The 18692-nt window shown below is 40.5% G+C and overlaps 1 protein-coding gene across 2 annotated transcripts in view; it reads right to left on the bottom strand.

The window, feature by feature from the left end:
- Window positions 1–18692, bottom strand: part of SLC13A1 (solute carrier family 13 member 1) — a 118177-nt gene that overhangs the window by 61889 nt on the left and 37596 nt on the right. For both annotated transcript variants that reach the window (XM_036328811.1, XM_036328810.1), the window contains exons 4-6: window positions 17426–17613; window positions 16449–16506; window positions 16319–16367 (exon numbers count right to left, since the gene is read on the bottom strand). In XM_036328811.1, the coding sequence (XP_036184704.1) occupies window positions 16319–16367; window positions 16449–16506; window positions 17426–17613 (295 nt within the window). The remainder of the gene's footprint in view (window positions 1–16318; window positions 16368–16448; window positions 16507–17425; window positions 17614–18692) is intronic.

Raw genomic sequence — 18692 nt, 5'->3', positions numbered from 1 at the left:
ATATATGTGCTATTGGGGAACATCTTGTTTTTTTATAGTGGTAAAAATGACTGAAATAATATATAAATAATATAGCAGATTTTTATATCCAGCTGCATGACAAATCAGAGTCCCTGTTTAAAATATTTAAAAGTGCATTTAAAAATTTATTACTGAACTGATATAAAAGTAAGAAATCAGCCTTGACCTCAAAAAAGTGGAAGTAAAATCTTAAGTGAATGTATAGGGAGCTGTTTGACCTGAGGGTTTCAGTTTATTCTTTTGCAGGCATAGCTGGGGATGGCCCATCCTGTGCAGGGAGCTGTATAAGAAAACACTCATAAAGCTGGTATCCTTTGTAAAAGTATAAAGCAAGGAAATCCCATGTTGACTTAAGAGAATACATAATGTACCCTGAAAACTCTTAATTGGTGTGTGTATTAAAATAAAACAGTAATATAACTCAAGGCTTTTCCATGCAGCTACAGCCCAGAACTTGGGGAACTCCCATAGACATTTCAAGGAAATTTATCATTTCTATATTTAAAAGCACAAAGCACACAAGAACATAAAGTAACCAAAGAGAGAACAAACAGGAAACAAAAATAGGCCAGAGAGAGATCCATGGGATTCAAACACTAGAGTTAGACACAGAACATAAATAAATTTATTTATGATTAACACAACTAGAGAAGGGATGGAAAATATGAGTAAGGAGAAAGAAACTATAAAAATTACTAAACAGATCTTAAAAAGAGACAAATAGAATTTATAGGAATTAAAATTAAAATACCTGAATTTAAAAACTCAGTTGAGGGGAGATTCCAAGATGGCTGCAGACTAGGTGGAAGCTACACACAGCTGCTCCCAGCACCAAATGGGATTACAGCTAAATTAGAGAACAATCAACATGAATAGCCAACCGAAGGCTAACCGAACTGAAATATTATAACCAAGGGTTTGCAGAAGAGGCACAGAGAGACTGGTAAGAAGGGCAGAGACATGGAAAAGGTTGGTCCCCACACCCATGTGGCAGGTGAGGAGCTGGAGGGTTATCTGGGCTGCAAAACTCTCTCCCCCATGAGCATGAGGTCTGAAACCCATGCAGGGATCCCCAACACCAAGCAACAGAGACACAAAGAGGATAGCACCTGGTGGTGAAAATCTGTGGGGATTCAGTCTGCCTGGGAGAGAAGGGAGTTTGCTAGAAACTCAGATGCTGTCTTCCCAGAGCCAAGCACTCCTATTGTTAACACCAGCCTGGACAGTGCACTTTCCAGTTTTCAACTACTGGTGACTCCCATCTGCCGTACTCGGGTGCTGCAGAGGGATCTGCTGGCTGCACTCAGCAGGGATTTGGGGGGTGGGGGGCTCTTTTTCTGGAGAAGCTCTTGGTGGAGACTCAGACAGTGACTGAACTGTGAGGCTTTGGAAAGGGGACCATTCTTCCCCACCTTCAGCATACAGCCAGCACTCCCCTCCCACCTCCACCTCTTGGATCACAGTGGCCTGCCCTGCTGAGTTCAGCCATGAAAAGGATTACAGTACAGCACAGAGCTGGCACCTTAGGTGCACTGTCTCCCAGGGAGGCTTTTATCCAAGAATCAGACTGGCCAGGGCTGGGTTTGGTGGTGGGTGGCGGGGGGGGGGGGGGGGGAGGTAGTTGTTTGGCACTCCTATCTTTCCTGCAAGCTCAGTCCACCTATCCTGGGAAGGGGAAGAAGTGTCCACCCCTCTCCTACAGGTTGTTGTCAACATCCCCAATGGGAGACTTGGATCCCCCACCCCCCCCCCAAAGTCCCAATGATGGGGAAGGAAGGGTTGCTCAGAACTGGGATATTCCAAGTTTGTCTCCTTCAGAGGAGCTTGTCTTGGACCAGGATGAAGTGCTTGGTCCCCTCCTGAGGGCAACACCCCAATGGGAGACTCTTGATCTCCTCCCCACTCCTATCCTCCAAGCCCCAGTGGCACCACCTGGCTGACCTTGCTCCTGCAGAGGGGATGACTTGCTGCTACCAACCTGAACCTGCAGGATGCCCCTCCTGGGGGAACTAGAGTTGGAGACTCTGGCAGAGACTTTGTGGCTTGGCTCTGGAGTAGGGTCCACATTCCCCTCATTGAGTGCCTGACCACACAGCCCTCAAGTAGGAGGCCCACTAGACTCACCCTCTGGACCCAAGCCACCCTCCCCTAACAAACCCGGTGGCAGAGTTTGTGGGTTGTGGCCAGCCTGGGTTCCACTCTGCAGTCTTTCTTCAGAAGGCTCTGGAGGAAGACCAGGCAACCTCAGGGGGAGGCAGAGTAGCAGACAGGTGGAGGCAGACCTCAGAGACACTCAGAAATTTTACAGACATTCCATCTATAAACTGTATAGTATGGATGGACGGGGAGATTATTATGCTTAGTGAAATAAGCCAGTCAGAGAAAGAAAAATACCACATGATCTCACTTATATGTGGAATCTAATGAACAAAATAAGCTGATGAACAAAATAAAAACAGAGGCATGGTTACATAGAACAGACTGACAGCTGTGAGAGAGGACGGGCATTGGGGGACTGGATGAATGAAGGTGAAGGATTAAACAAAAAACATATATGGAACACATAGCCACAGACAAGAGTGTGGTGATAGCCAGAGGGAAAGGGGGGCAAGGAGTACTTGGAGATAGGCAATGTGGGGGAAAATGGGTATGAAAAGATCAATGCAGTGTGCAGATGTTTTATTGAGTTGTGTGCTTGAAACCTATACGGTTTTATGAGCCAACGTCACTCCAATAAATTCAATTAATAAAATAAAATCGTGCTGATGGTTGCATAACTGTAAATATACCAAAAATGACAGACTGGCATACTTTAATGGGTGAATTATATGGCATATGAATATCTATATATATAAAAGCCTAATATGCAAAGTGTCCCCTCAGGGGTTCTACTGACCGGGAGTTTGATCACTCACTATGATCTGGCCAGGTGGTGGTGTGGAACAAAGAAAGGCCCCGGCTGGCAACTGGAAGCCACCAGGGACCCTGCCCATGCATGAATTTCGTGCACTGGGCCTCTAGTAATTCAATAGAGCTGATATATTAAGATGAATAAATAAAAACTCTGTGGATGGGTTAAACTACAAAATAGACATAGCTGAAGGGAGAACTAAATAATTGGAAGACAGATCTGAAAGTGTTATTCATAGTGTAGTCCAGCAAGACATAGAGAAGAAAAATGAGATGTTATGAAAGTTGGAAGACTGAGTGAGAAAGTTTGAAGCAAACACTGGCTTTTGCATGTTTATGCAGGTTGAAATTTCTGCTTCATCCAGCAAACCAAGATCCAGAGGAAATAATGGCTGAAAATTCTCAAGAATTGTTGTAAAAGAATAATACATAGATTTCACACACACACACACACACACACACACACACACACACACACACACTATTAAAGGAATTAATGAGAAAAGAATTAGTAAACAGAGAAAAAATATTGGAAAACATAGAAATCTGGCATTAGAAATTCAGAATTCATAAAATTGCAAAAGTTCAACTGAATCAAACTTTTCAGGTAAAAATGTTCAACCTGGATAAACATGCAAAAGCCAGTGTTTGTTTCATAAGAGGTACATCTAAAATATAATGACACAGAAATATTAAAAATAAAAAATGCCAGGTACAAGCCTAAAAAAGCATCATCATCAGACAAATAAACTCTAAAACCCCAGAATATTAGTATAGATTGAGAGGGGCACTGCAAAATGGTGAAAGTGTTAATTAATCAGTAATATTTAAACATTCCAAATTGGTGAGGACATAATAACATAATCTAAATAATATAAAAATATATAGAAACCTGAACTGACTGAGTTGCAGAAGAAATAGACATATCCACATCATAGAGGGAGATTTTAACAAAAACAGTTTCATCAATTGCTGGGTGAAGCAGAAAGAAATTGGTTAAGTCACAGACTATTTGAAAGGTACAACTAGCAAACTTGATCTAACAGACTTTGAGGAGGGCAGAGCGGGGTGGGAAGAGTCAGGGTCATCTTGATTGTGAAGACAACATACCAGTCTGTTTTTACCTCATTAAAACTATTGCTATTTAGGGTGGTTGTCATAGTGAACAAGTAACTAATACAAGTGATAATGCTGAAAAGAAAATAAGAGAACTATTAACACAAAATTCTGGACTATGGCTAACCCAATAAGGAGAGAATATAATTGCATGAGGAAAGGAGAAAGAATCAAAGATGGGCACATGGAGATTTCTAGAAATGGTTATATTCTGTTGTTTTCTTTTATTTATTTTTTGTTAATCCTCACCTGAGGATATTTTTTTCCATTGATTTTTAAAGAGAGTAGAAGGGAGGGAGGGAGGGAGAGAGAGAGAGAGAGAGAGAGAGAGAGAGAGAGAGAGAGAGAGAAACATGTGTGAGAGACACATTGATTGGTTGCCTCCTGCACATGCCCGGACCGAGGACCAGGGATCAAACCTGCAACCCAGGTAGGTATCCTTGACCAGAATTGAACCTGAGACCCTTTGGTGTGTGGGCCAATGCTCTAACCACTGAACACTGGCCAGGGCACATTCTGTTTCTTAAGCTGAGGTATGTATGGTATATCCTATTTTATTCATTTTATTACTCCTTATTTTTTTTGTTATATTTCATAAATATGTATGAAATATTTCATAATCAAAATATATAAAATACAATTTAGGAACAAAGTAAACATATTTCTTGCTTAGGAAATAGCATTGGAAGATGCATAAAAACATTGCTGAGGATTTTAAGAAACAACATACATTATATTTTGTTTCTTATATTTTTCTTATATTTGTTTCATTATATTTTGGGAGGTTTACTGAATAGTTAGAGGAAAGCACAGATGCTTTCAACATGGGTGAACTTATGCTATTTGCTTGAAGAAATATGAAGACAAGATATCATCAACAGTCAATAATTTTTTAAAAAACAAAATGTTTTGTGGAAACACCGCTAATTATACCCATCAACAGAGCTAGGCTTTGTCTATGATAAAAATGGAAATCTGGAATGAGTTCATGTTTACCAGTTGCTGCCATGATTCCTTGTCTTAATGAATGTTAAATAAAATATTCAAATTTACCTCACCAACTGTTGCCACCCCCTTCTTTCTTCTTTCAGAAACACACCTGGCAGAATTTCAGATGGATTAGGTTTCCCTGCTGGTCTATATCCAGGCAGTTCCCTTCACTCTAGTCTAGGCTCTTGGCAGAGCATATTGGATTTCCATTACATGCCAGAAATTTGGTCGTTTCTTCTGATATAACACTATTGAAAATGAGACTTCTAGATATTCGGTTGTATGGAATGAGTTCTCATAAATTGGATTAATGAGTAGAAGAGTTATGATTTGTTTTTTAAAAGTTCAGCTTCATCCTGTGTTCCCAGAGGCACAGAAAACTGCCAGATTAAAAAAGTCCAAGTAAGGGGTACAGACTTTCAGCTATAAGATGAACATGGACTGAGGATCCAATGCAAAACATGGCAGCTACAGTTGATAACACTACACAGCACAATTGAAGTGTCCCAAGAGAGTAGAACTCAAAATTTTCACCAAAATAAATAAGCAAATAAGTAAGTAAATAAATGAGGTGATGTATGTGTAGTCAACCAGATGGGGAGCCTCTATATCATGAATACATATTACACCACCAGGATGTACACTTTATCCCACAATATTTTTTTCAACTTTGTTCAGGTAAAATTGACAAATAACATTGTAAGATACTTAAAGTGAACATCATAGTGATCTGAAACACATATATATTATTAAAAGAATAGAGGACCGGTGCACAAATTTGTGCATGAGTTGGGTCCAGCCAGCCTGCCCCAATCGGGGCCGATAGGGCCGGCCAGGTGGAGGGGCCATGGGCAGTTGGCAGGTCGGCCCAGCCTGGTTAAACTCCCTATCAAACTCTCAGTCAAGGGGACAATTTTCATATTAGCCTTTCATTATATAGGATTACCCCATCTAGCCAATAAGGCAGCCATCACTTCGCACATCTCTTTGTTTTTTAGTGGTGAGACATTCAAGTACCACTACCCTAGCCAATCCCAAACATACAACAGTGTTATCAACTATGGGCATCATATTTTACATTTGATGCTCAGACCTTATTCATCTCATAGCCAAGAGATTGTACCTTGTTATGAACCCTTCTCTATTTACTCCACCCATCACCCCGGGCAACCACTTTTCTCCTCTTTGCTTCTATGAGTTTTCTTTTTTAATATATATTACATATATAAAGGATACAAGGCAGTATTTGTCTGTCTCTGGCTTATTTCACTTAAAATAATGCTTTCAAGGTTTATCACATTGTCACAAATGACAGAATTTCCTCCTTTCTCGTGGCTGAGTAATTTTCCAGTGTATATGCATACCACATCTTTTTATCCTTTCATCTATTGGTGGACACTTAGGTTGTGTCCATATCTTGACTAGTGAGTGATTTATAAGGGATATAGAAGTTCAGATAATCTCTTTGAGAGAGTGATTTAATATTCTTTGGGTAAATCCCCCGAAATGGGATTGACTGCTGGATCATAGGGTAGTTGCATTTTTCATTTTTTGAGGAACCCCCATATTGTTGTCCATAGTGGCTGCATCAATTTATATGGTCTCCCTTTTCTCCACATCCTCACCAACATTTATCTTGTCTTTTTGCTGCTGTTCCTAAAGAATGTGTGGTTCGTTCTCTCTCTCTCTCTCTCTCTCTCTCTCTCTCCCCCCCCCTCCCCCCATAGGATTTGGCTGGATGAATTAAAGGATACACCTAGGTTGTATCAGATAAGGACTGAGCAACACTAACAATTGGCTTTGTCACACAATGTCACCCAGTATAGGAAAAGGAAAATGTAATCCAGGAGAACCAACTTTGGATTATAGAATCTGCCTGGTCTGATCTAAAATACCTTTTTCATATTTGATCTAGGGGCTAGCTACTTTAGAATTACTATTACTTCACTTGGGAGAACTAATGCCCCTCATCTCCGATATCATGAACCATGCTTTTTACTGTTATATGGTTCTTTGAATTCTTAGGGAACATTTAAGAATGCTAAATTACAGGATTTGGTTTTAAATAATAATAATTTTCATCCCCAAATTAAATAATACCTAATTAAAAGCAAGATTTGATTTGTTCAAGAAATATTTTCCTTATAACTTTTTCCATTTAGGGAACTACAAATTATATAAGATGAATAAAAAAAACCAATGATCTCAGGCCTTTTACTAAAAGCATACTGATTTTCCAATTCCTTTAATTCCAAGATGGCTGGAAGTTTAGAAATTGAGCGAGTGCAAAAACCTGGGGTACCTCTTTGAATAATACTAGTGCTTATAAGGAAGGGAGAAATCTAGTCACTTGGTTCTTCACTGGGTATGTAAAACTTAACTTCTGGGACTAATTTTTCAGAAAATAATGTGACGATTGGTCTCCCAGTTTCCCCACTGGAACCTGACAAGTGTATGGCCCCATGCACTATCAATGTCCTTTTTGGGTCTTTTTTCATCTTGTTTCTTTTTATTTTCTTAAAATATTTCAGCTACTTTTGGAGTAATGCAGGCTCTATTAGCTGTATACCTCCCTACCACTTTTATTCTGGGCACAAGTAAAGAGCTCTGCTAATGTTAGGGCCGTGGTAACTTGGTGAGTCATGGGAAACATCTGTTTTCTAGGTGTGCAGTGTAGGACTCTGACTCTTAGATATGAGTACTCCTTAATCAGTCCCTGGAATCTGAGGTACTACTGAATATTCATCATTTTCAAAACCACCTGTAATTATCACCATTAGCAGCAGCAGTAGCAATGGCAAAATTATCTTCGTTATTATCTTTATCAGAATTTTGCAGTTCTATTAACAAGAATTTTAGGGCTAAAAATTTTTTTAGTTCCAAACTCTTGATTTCTTTCCATCAAAAATAAAACTAACCTCACCGAATAGCCAAAGCAATTCTGAGAAAAAACAAAGCTGGGATATATCACACATCCTGATTTCAAACTATACTAGAAAGCTATAGTAATCAATAAATGGTGTTGGGAAAACTGGATATCCACATACAGGAAAATGAATTTGGACCCTTGTGTTATAACACTCACAAAAATTAACTTGAACCTGGCTGGCGTGGCTCAGTAGTTGAGCGTCACCCTCAGTGGTTGAGCATCGAACCAGGAGGTCAGGGTTCAGTTCCTTGCCAGAGCATATGACTGGGTGGCAGGCTCAGTCCCCAGGGGAAGGGGGCATGCAAGAGGCAGCTGATGGATGATTGTCTCTCATCATTGATGTTTCTATGTCTCTCTCCCTCTCCCTTCCTCTCTAAAATCAATAAAAATATTTTTTAAAAAATTAATTTGAAATGGATTACAGACCTAAACATAAGAACTGTAACCATATCTGGAAGAAAACATGGAGGAAAAGCTCCTTTACATTGTTCTTGGCAAGGATTTTTTTTTTTTTTTTTAGCTATGACATCAAAAGCAAAAATTAATAAGTGGCACTACAGCAAACTAAAAAGCTTCTGCATGGCAAAAAAAAAAAAAATTAACAAAATGGCAAGGCAACCTATGGAACGGGATAAAGTATTTGCAAATCATATACCTATCTGATAAAGGGTTAATGTCCAAAATACATAAAGAACTCAAACACCTCAAGAGGAAAAAAAGAACACAGACAGTGTAATTTAAAAAAGGGAGAGAAACTGAATACACATTTTTACAAAAAAAAAAGATATACAAATGGTCAACAGATCTGTGAAAAAGTGTTCAACATCATTTACCATCAGATGAATACAAATCAAAACCATATGAGATATCATCTCACCCCTGTTAGAATGGCTATCATTGTAAAAGCATTATGCTAAGAGGACAGAGAAAGACAAATACTGCATGGAATCATTTATATGTGGAATTTCATAGAAACAGAGTAGAGTGGTACTAGGGACTGGGGATGAGGAAAATGGGGAGATGTTCAAAGGATACAACTTCCAGTTTTAAGATGAGCAAGTACTGGGGATCTAATGTACAACATTATAAAAATACTAATATACTTGAAAGTTTTAAAGAGAGTAGAACTTAAATGTTTTCAAAACACATGCATGCACACACAATTAATTATACAACATGGTGGAAGTGTTAACTAGCACTATGGTGGTAATCATTTTGCAATATGTAAGTGTATCAAATCAACACGTTATGCACTTTAAACTTACACGTTATGTGCAAATATATCTCAATAAAACTTTAAAAAGGTGATATTAATCTGATCCATGGTTTTAGCTTACAAACTTTATCAGTTTGCTTCTTCTATTATTAACATTTATGTTCAGAATGAGTTTTTAAATTGAATTGTAATTAAGAGAAATTTTTACTGAACTTATTCATTCAATCAGCAAATACACTATGGCAGGTAATTAGATATTTGAGATACAATTAACAAATGGACAAAGATTTTAGTGGAGAAAACAGAGAATTAAAAAGCAAATAAAAATTAAGTAAATTGAAGTTTTAAGAAGGTAATATATGTTTTGGAAAAAGCAGGGCAGATTTAGGGGGATTAAGAGGAGGGATGTATTAGCTACAATGAAAACAGGTTGGTCAGGGTAGGCCTCATAAAAAAGGTAATATCTGAGCAAATGTTAAATGTATATTTTTAAATATTATTTTTATCACCAAATTTAGAACTTATTTGGTGGTAATTCTTAATTTTCTCCTACTATTGGGAACTTTCTGCTTACTAAACACCTAATCCTATCTAATAAAAGAGGAACAAGGTAATTGGCATACGACTGCTACCCTTCCCATTGGCTAATCAGGGCGATATGCAAATTAACTGCCAGCCAAGATGGCAGCCAGCAGTCAGGCAGCTTAAACTGAACATGAGGCTTGCTTGCTTCAGTGATGGAGGACTGCAACGTTCCCCGCCTGCCTTGCCGGCCTCTGAGCCTGCAGTTTAAGAAACATTGTAACAAATATAGAAGCTAAACAAAACCCCGGAAACCAGCTTTCAGTGGGCTGGGATCTCAGAGCTGGATTGATACAGAGTTTCGATTATAGAACCTAAACAAACCAGATACCTTCTTTCAGCAGCTGAGGCCTCAGAGCTGGAGCCAAGCCTCAGAGCTAAAGCTGGCCCAGAATAAAAAAGAAAAAAAGAAAAAAAGGAGCAGTTGGGAGCTTCAGTCGGCCTGAAAACAGCCCTCAGCCCCTCATCCAGGCTGGCCAGCCACCCCAGTGGGGACCCCCACCCTGATCCAGGACACCCTTCAGGGCAAACCAGCCAGCCCCCACCCATGCACCAGGCCTCTATTCTATGTAGTAAAAGGGTAATATGCCTCCCAGCACCGGGATCAGCAGAGCTAAGAGGCCTCCCGGCACCGGGATCAGCGTGACAGGGGGCAGCGCCCAAACCCCCTGATCACCCTGCGGCTCTGTGTGCGACAGGGGGTGGGGCCACAACCTCCCTATCGGCCCTGCTCTGTTTGTGACAGGGGAAGGTGCCCTGACCCCCTGATCGGCCCTGCTCTGTGTCTGATAGGGGGGAGCTTCCCAACCCCCTGATCACCCTGCGGCTCTTTGCGTGACAGGGTGCAGCACCCCAAACCCCCCACCCCACGGGCCCTGCTCTGTGTGTGGTGGGGTAGAGTCATAACCTCCCCATCAGCCCTGCCCTGAGTGTGACAGTGGCGGTGCCCCAACCCCCTGACCCGCCCTGCTCTGTGCATGACAGGGGGGAGCTCCCCAACCCCCTGATCGACCCTTCTCTGTGGGTGATAGAATGCGGGGCCCCAACCCCCTGACCCGCCCTGCTCTGTGCGTGACAGGGGGCAGTGCCCCAACCCCCTGATTGGCCCTGCTCTGTGCATGACAGGGGGTGGCGCTGCAACCTCCCCATCGACCCTGTCTTGAGTGTGACAGGGGGCGGTGCCCCAACCCCCCAATCGGCCCTACCCTGAGCGTGACTGAGGGTGGCATCGCAACCTCCCAATCCGCCTTGCTCTGTGCATGACAGGGGGCAGCGTCCCAACTCCCCAATCGGCCCTGCTCTGAGCCCGACCAGGGTCTGCACCTAGGGATTGGGCCTGCCCTCTGCCACCCAGAAGCAGGCCTAAGCCAGCAGGTCGTTATCTCCCGAGGGGTCCTAGACTGCGAGAGGGCACAGGCCGGGCTGAGGGACTCCCTCCCTCCCCCTCGAGTGCACAAATTTTTGTGCACCGGGCCTCTAGTCTATATATATAAAAGGCTAATATGCAAATTGTACCCTCAAGAGTTTGACAGGGAGACTGGGAGTTTGATCACTTGCTATGACATGTGCTAACCACCAGTGGGAGGCGCAGAATGAAGGAAGGCCCTGGCCAGCCCTGATTGCCAGCCAGGCCTAAGGACCCTACCCGTGAACGAATTTTGTACACCAGGCCTCTAGTTTTATATAAAGCAGTGTGTATGTCATTGACTTTAGAGAAAAACATGCTGTATAATTTTTTAAAAATTAAATAAGTATATAATTCTAAAAGATGAAGTAAGCTTATTGATCATCTTGGATTGATTTCATCGTATTAACAAAAAGATTTTAATTAAATTTAGAAAAAAATCCTTAATTTTTTACTAAGCAAATGTGGATTCAATTGTATGAAATTGTAGTAAATTTCACTAGAAATCTAATTTTTTTAGTAGGAACATGGCAAAAAGTGATGCAAATTATTAAAAAAAACAACAAAAAACAAAACAAAAAACGAAATCCTTCATTTTTTCTCTCTTTGAAATTTATTTAAAACCATTCCCCCTCAGAAGTATTAATATTTGAATATTTTTGACTTATAATTCAAAATCAAAGCTAAACCACATGGCATTTATTTTCATTCAATAGAATGTCCCATCTACTTCAAGAAGAGAACAGACCAATATTATAAATGTAAATATCCTTCTGTTTATAGCTAGATGAAATAGATACAGCTTTTTCTACATAACCATTCTGTGTTAAATTACCTAGTGTAAAAACCTGGCCAAGAACAGGTGCAATTTATTATAATCATAACACACACCATATAACATGTTCATTCCTAAGAAGAGATTTATAATTGTTAAAAATCAAAACATATCTTAAATGTGCATTATGTAAAATACTTTTGTGGTATTTCTTATAAAGAGCATTTTGTAGAGCAAAAAGTTAGACCTTAATTTTTTTTTTTTTTTACATAAAGCTGAAATTTTATGCATTAGATTCTAGAAAGACCATAGATTCATTGTTCAAAGACCTCTCCTAAACTCTGATCTCAATCTTTATTGCCAAAAATGCACCCAAATTATCTTACTTTTCTCCATTACAAACGTATTCCTCTCCTGTGTTCCCCATCTCCATCAGTGGCATCAGAGGACTTGTTCACTGTAGCAGAGGCATTTTCTACACTCCTCTTTCTCTCATCCCCAAAGTCTGATCATCAAAGAGTCCACTTAGGTCCATACCCTATCCCCTTCACAGTCTTGCCACAGAAAGCTTCTCGAAGGGCAGAACTCACATGGCTGCCCCCAGCTTCAAAGCTCTCTATTCCCCCTAAGGTAAACTAACCTTCTTTTCATGTTACAAACAGCTATTTCTCACTTGGCCCAACCTATCCGGTCATTTCACTTATCACAGGAACACACATCCCCAGCACCTGCACTGGAGATGTTTCCTGAAAGCAAAAAAGCCCTGTTCTCTACATATTTGGGTCCTTGATTTCATTGTGTTCTCTGAGTAGAATACTCTTCCATTTTCACTCATTCATTGACCAGCAAAGATAAACACCTACTGAATACCTTCTCTGTGGCAGGCCAAGGCGTGTGCAGGGGATTGAATGGTGAACAAAATAGACGTGGTCCATGCACACACGGAGTCTGCACTCCTCTGCCTGCACATGCCACCTTCCCTCTAGATTCAGCTTTCTTAACCTCATACTCCCCCCTGCTATCAGTCCCGATGGAGGTAGTTGCACTGGCTTCTGGAAGACTTGGCCTCTGTGCATGCCTTTGCTGTGGTATTGATGTCATATTTTCTGTTTTTAAACGTCAATGGTCCTCACTAGACTCTGAGCTGCTTATAGTAAGGAGCAGGTCTTTCCATTAACAGACTTCCCTTTAATGCCATTAACAGACTTCCCTTTAATGCCATTAACAGACTTCCCTTTAATGCCCAGTGTAGGCTATCAAAGCAACTTGAAGGGGACTTAACCCAAGGCTTAGGCATCATGCCAGAAATTCTAAAAAGGACCACGGAAAGTTAGAGTGTGAGTATATTCTTTCTGTTTAGGCTTTCCAATGTTTATAAGAGTTTTAAAAGCCCATTAGAAATGTATTCTTCCATAATTTACCTGACACACTATTAATTTTCTATGTTTTAGAAGTATTACTTATATCCCTAAAGATGATCACATTTTCATAAATATATATGTGTTCAATTCTCATCTTTAAAACCCTTATTGTACACCATAACTAATGTCTTAAACAGTATTTTTGTATTCGATTTCTCTTGACATAGAAATCGCTCTTTCCTTGAAGGTTTCTGGAAATAATGAGAGGTTTTCTTTTCCCATTTGAGATGATGCTAATGCATTATCGCCTGAGGAAGGAACATATGCCCATTCTCCTATTCCTAATGCCATGGCTACCTTATGACTATTTCTATGCAGAATTATTTCTCCATGGTCTTGAGATATATAGTTCCCAATACAACCTGGTGTAGTATTCTCATATTGATTCATTCTGGAGAAATAAATTGTATAGGATAGTTTATAAGAGACTCTTCCTTCCTTTGATAACTGGAATGATGACAACAACTTTCCCATCTGTATTTGACAATAGCAACTCATGAATCCTGCATTGACTTTTGCAGTGGCAATGGGGACACTAAAGATAACTGGATTGTAATTACATGAATAGGAATGGCTCTAAGTTCATAAGCTGGAAGAAATATAGATGCTCCTAATGAAAACCAGGCTATCAGGCGAGCAATATTTTAATTTAAAAAAATGAAACACCGTTCTGAGACTGGGATTATATTTCTTTAAACTGCAAAGCTAAATGCCATCACCAAGGACCTAGTGACAGGAGAAAATAACAATGCTAATGCTCAGAGCACAAAATGTTTTCTACCAGGTTGTTGATGTTGGTCTATCTATGAAGGGCTTATCAAGCCATTGCACTGGGAGCTTCTGGTCCAAGATGGCAGTGAGGGAAGAGGCTGAACTCACCTCCTTTTCCAGGAACACGTCACATTTACACCTACAGCCAGAGTGATTCCCCCTAACGAAGAACTGAGAGCTGACCGAACAGCTTCTGCACAACCAACAAGAGAGAGACTACACAGGCACATGTAGGAGAGCCAGTGACACCACACTGTGGACACCCCAGCCAACACACTGCCCCGCACTCCAGAGGGGCCTGGGAGGTCCCACACAGACTTGCCTGCCCTGGGGCACAGCAGGGAAAAACAATACAGTGGTTAAAGGACACCTAGGCTAGACAGGAAGGAGATCCCTTTACAAATCCTAGAGCATCTGTCAAGTGGGAGGGCAGCTGCTGGAATGCTCTCTGGCTCTCCGTGGTTGGAAGCACCAGGCTGCCTTTTGTGACCCTTCCATTCCCCCTTGATCGCAGGGGCAGGAGCTTGATCCAGGTGCTCTGCCTGCACGCCCATGCCATCCCAGTGTCCTCAGGGCCCCAAAATATATGCTGCTTATCCCCGGGTCTCCCGGCAGCCTGCTCCAGCTCCATGTTCCAGGGCCCTGAGAAGTCTGCCCCCAGACTCCTCAGCTTCACACCACCCTAGCTACCGCCACCCTCCAAGGTCTGGCTTGTCCTGGGTCTCCCTGTGGCTTGCTCTAGTTCTAGCTTCCAGCAGGAGCAACTTGTGTCAGGGACTCTCCTCGGCTTACATCTGCCCTACCTACAGCTTAATAGGTTAGTTAGTTTATTGTTAATAGTGGTGTGGGTATAGTAATTCTAAAGCAAGATTGGGTGTATTGTAGAATTGATCAAAGGAGTAAATATATTAATTTTGTTGGGATCCAGCCTTCTCAGAGTGAGAGAAAGGAGTTACAAATATAAATTTGTGAAAGGCAAGAATGATATGAAATGGATATTTCCCCCAGTCTGTCCACTAAAAGGACATGAGTTATGACACCTCAGTGGCAAGAGCACACCCAGCTTCCAGATCTTAGGTTCTAATATCACAGCCCACAGAAAAGAGCCAGGGATCCTTAGAAAAATGGCTGTAAGAATAACCGTGGGCCATCTTGTGCACAAGTCGAATGACAGCACAGTAGCCAGTTTGAACAGGCTCCTGCTGACCAAATCTGGGACAATCTGAACATAAAAATAAATAATGATAGTAATGGATTATAACCCATTGAATAAAATGAAAATCCATGGATCCATATTGACAGAGGTACATAATAAGAGAGAGGGAAAGACCTTTTCAGTAAAATGTTAATTAATAAATGCAGAAGGAATAACAGAGTTAAAATATCATTATTTGGAAATCATTATAGTAATTTGATTCAGATAAGAGTCATCAATTACTCTAAGAAACAGAATGTTTACCTGGCTTCAAAAATTCTCCCCATAGTTTAGTTATTAATTACAAGGCACGGGCGGAGGCAGGGAGTGTAAACCCAGAGGACATGTTCAGGACTTGTTGATCAAAGTTCAGCTCAAATATGAGAACAAATGAAAATTGCCTACCATCTGATAGAAACAACGAGAAGAATACAGCATTACTTCTGGGGTATTCCTACCCCCTCCCCCAGCATAACCTGAATCTGATGAAATATCAGATGAACCCAAATCCTGGGACATTCTGCAAAGCAACTGGCCCCCTCTCTTCAAAATGTCAATGTGAAGGACAACGAAAGATGGGTGAAGACTGATCCAGAAGAAGGAAGGCTGGAGAGAAATGACAACTGAAACGCAACAGTGATCTCAGATCCTGAAAGATTCTCACTACTGAGCACATGTAGGACAATGGGTGACATCTGAATAAAGTCTGGGTTCAGAACAGTTCTTTATCAATGTTAATTTCCTGATTTTTGACACATTTATATGGTGGCTAGATAAGAGAATGCCCTTGATTTTAAGAAATAGACACTGAAGTATTTAGAGGCTAAGAAAAAGAAAACTATTACACTGTGGTTTGACTTAGGCAAACAAAGTAATTTATAGACAAAGAATCAAGTAAGAGTTTTTTTAAAATGTATACATACCTAACTGCGGCTCTACTACAATTTCATGTGTAATTATTTAGAAAAAAAATCAAGTTTAATGTACCTTTTTCAACTCCTTCTTGTTTGAAATTTTCTCTGCATCGTTACCGTGTCTGAAAAATAAATTGACCCAGTTTATAATATTACTAAAATGTAATTTGAAAAATCCTAATCAAAATGTCAATTTTCTTTACCCTGGAACTGGTTTTGTTTTCTCTTTCGTCTCATCTGTTTCATGTTCATTAACACATTCTGCAAAACATTAAATAAAAGAAAAATAATTTCAATGAAAGTTTATCAGTGTGTGTGTGTATGTGTGTGTGTGTGTGTGTGTGTGTGTGTGTGTGTGTGTGATGGAAGCATTACTAGAAGCTGAAAAGAAACAAATTCACCTGTACTGACATAACATTCATCTTAATAATGTATTTTATAAACACAAATATCCCCCAATATTTTTCACTACATCAGAGAAGTTTATCAGAGGCAGAAATAATTACAGTAAAATGAGATGCCATTTCCAAATAGAATGTAGGAATTAAAAATTCTGAATCTAGCCTGGGCCAGCCTGGCTCAGTGGTTGAGCGTTGATCTATGAACCAGGAGGTCACAGTTCGATTCCCATTCAGGACACATGCCTGGGTTGTGGGCTCAGTCCCCTGTGTGGGGCATGCAGGAGGCAGCCAATCAATGATTCCCTGTCATCATTGATATTTCTCTCTCTCTCTCTCTCTCTCTCTCTCTCTCTCTCTCTCTCTCTCTCTCTTTCTCTCTCTCTCTCTTTCTCTCTCTCTCGCAGCCCTTCCTCTCTGAAATCAATAAAAATGTATTTTTTAAAAATTCTCAATATTATGCAAAAAAATATTTTCAGTACAAAGGAGTAACCTGGAGGTCTGCTGATAAAGACATGAGAGAGAGTTCCACCAGACTGGCTGAAGAATGGAAAGGGCCTTCTTCCTCTTTTGCTGGAGACTGTAAACGCAGTCACTAATTTAAGGTAAATATTGAGGTAATGCAATTTCCTTGTGTAAATATTTGGAAATACAGAAAGAGAAAGGTTAAATTCATATCATGAGTGTATGGACAGTTAATTAAACATATAACCCAGAATTCTCACATTTATGCCTATTGCCTATATGACTCGACCCCCTGTGGCCATATCTACATGTGATACCTTCCATCTCCAGCCCATGATTGATTGATCCATTGCAATTAGCCATCTGAGTGGCCTTGACCTGTGCTTCAGCACTGATGATCTGCTGTACCACAGCCTCCACGATGGGCATCACCATGGCAGCAGTGGAAGTGTTGCTAAGCCACATAGATAAGAAGGCAGTACTGCTCATGAAGCCCAATGTCAGCCTGAAATGAGAGGAGAGGACTTTGAGTGTGAGCTGGGCTCCTAGCTTAACCAACTGCATTGTTTAACTGTAAAGGGTGCTGTTTATGAGTTGGGAATTCATTTGTTCAAAACATTGATGGTTAGGTTTCCTCCCAGGCAACGAATTCTGAGGACAGTCATAGCCAGTAGAAATCAAAATGGCAGGGGTAAGAGGGGAGTTCTTATAGGTTTTGTCTCCCAGGAAACCATAGAAGTCTTGTCTCCCAAAGCAGAATAATGACTAAATGTATAACCAGCCTGCAAATTGTCAGATGATATGACAGTTTCTAATATTATGCGAATATTTGAATGCACTTTCCTTCAAATCCTAGTAGGACAAGATGCAATCAACTTTTGAATTTGGAATCCCTTATTTTTTCTTTGATCTTTTGGTCATATCTCTGTAGGAGAGGATGTTGCCAAGAAGGCATAAGGGCAAGGAGAGAGATTAATTTTTATAAACCTGCCTTTTACTTTTTCACTACTTGGGTTTAATATGTGGTGGGTGGAGGAAATGGTTAAAAAGCAATATCTAAATTGAGGCTTCAGAATTTTCTGTAGATTCTATTATTACTCATGCTCATCTGAATCTGACATTCCTGCCTGTTGTCAAGAACTAGATATATTACATTGTCTTCTCTTATGAGTAGTTTTTCTCCCTTAATAATAACATACCTAAAACTATAGGATTTGAAACCATGTCTATAAGCTTTCAAAATCACACTTGGATTAAAACATGATCTCTTTTGAGCAGAAGGTCCCAGAAAATCATTCAGAAGCACAGCTTTCCATATAAAGACACTTATTAAATTCTCTGATTCCCTTTCAAAATAGATCTACAAGCCCAGCTGGCATGGCTCAGTGGTTGAGCATCGACCTATGAATCAGGAGGTCACAGTTCGATTCCTGGTTGGGGCATAAGACTGGATTGCAGACTGGGTCCCCAGTGTTGGGTATGCAGGAGGCATCTGATTGATGAATCTCTCTCATCATTGATGTTTCTGTCTCTCTCTCCCTCTCCATTTCTCTCTAAAATCAATAAAAATATATTTTTAAAAAT

This window comes from Myotis myotis, unplaced genomic scaffold, assembly GCF_014108235.1.
Source record: "Myotis myotis isolate mMyoMyo1 unplaced genomic scaffold, mMyoMyo1.p scaffold_m19_p_11, whole genome shotgun sequence".
NCBI lineage: Eukaryota > Metazoa > Chordata > Mammalia > Chiroptera > Vespertilionidae > Myotis > Myotis myotis.
Note: the sequence above shows the minus strand (reverse complement) of the source record. Positions and strands in the feature narration are given on the sequence as shown.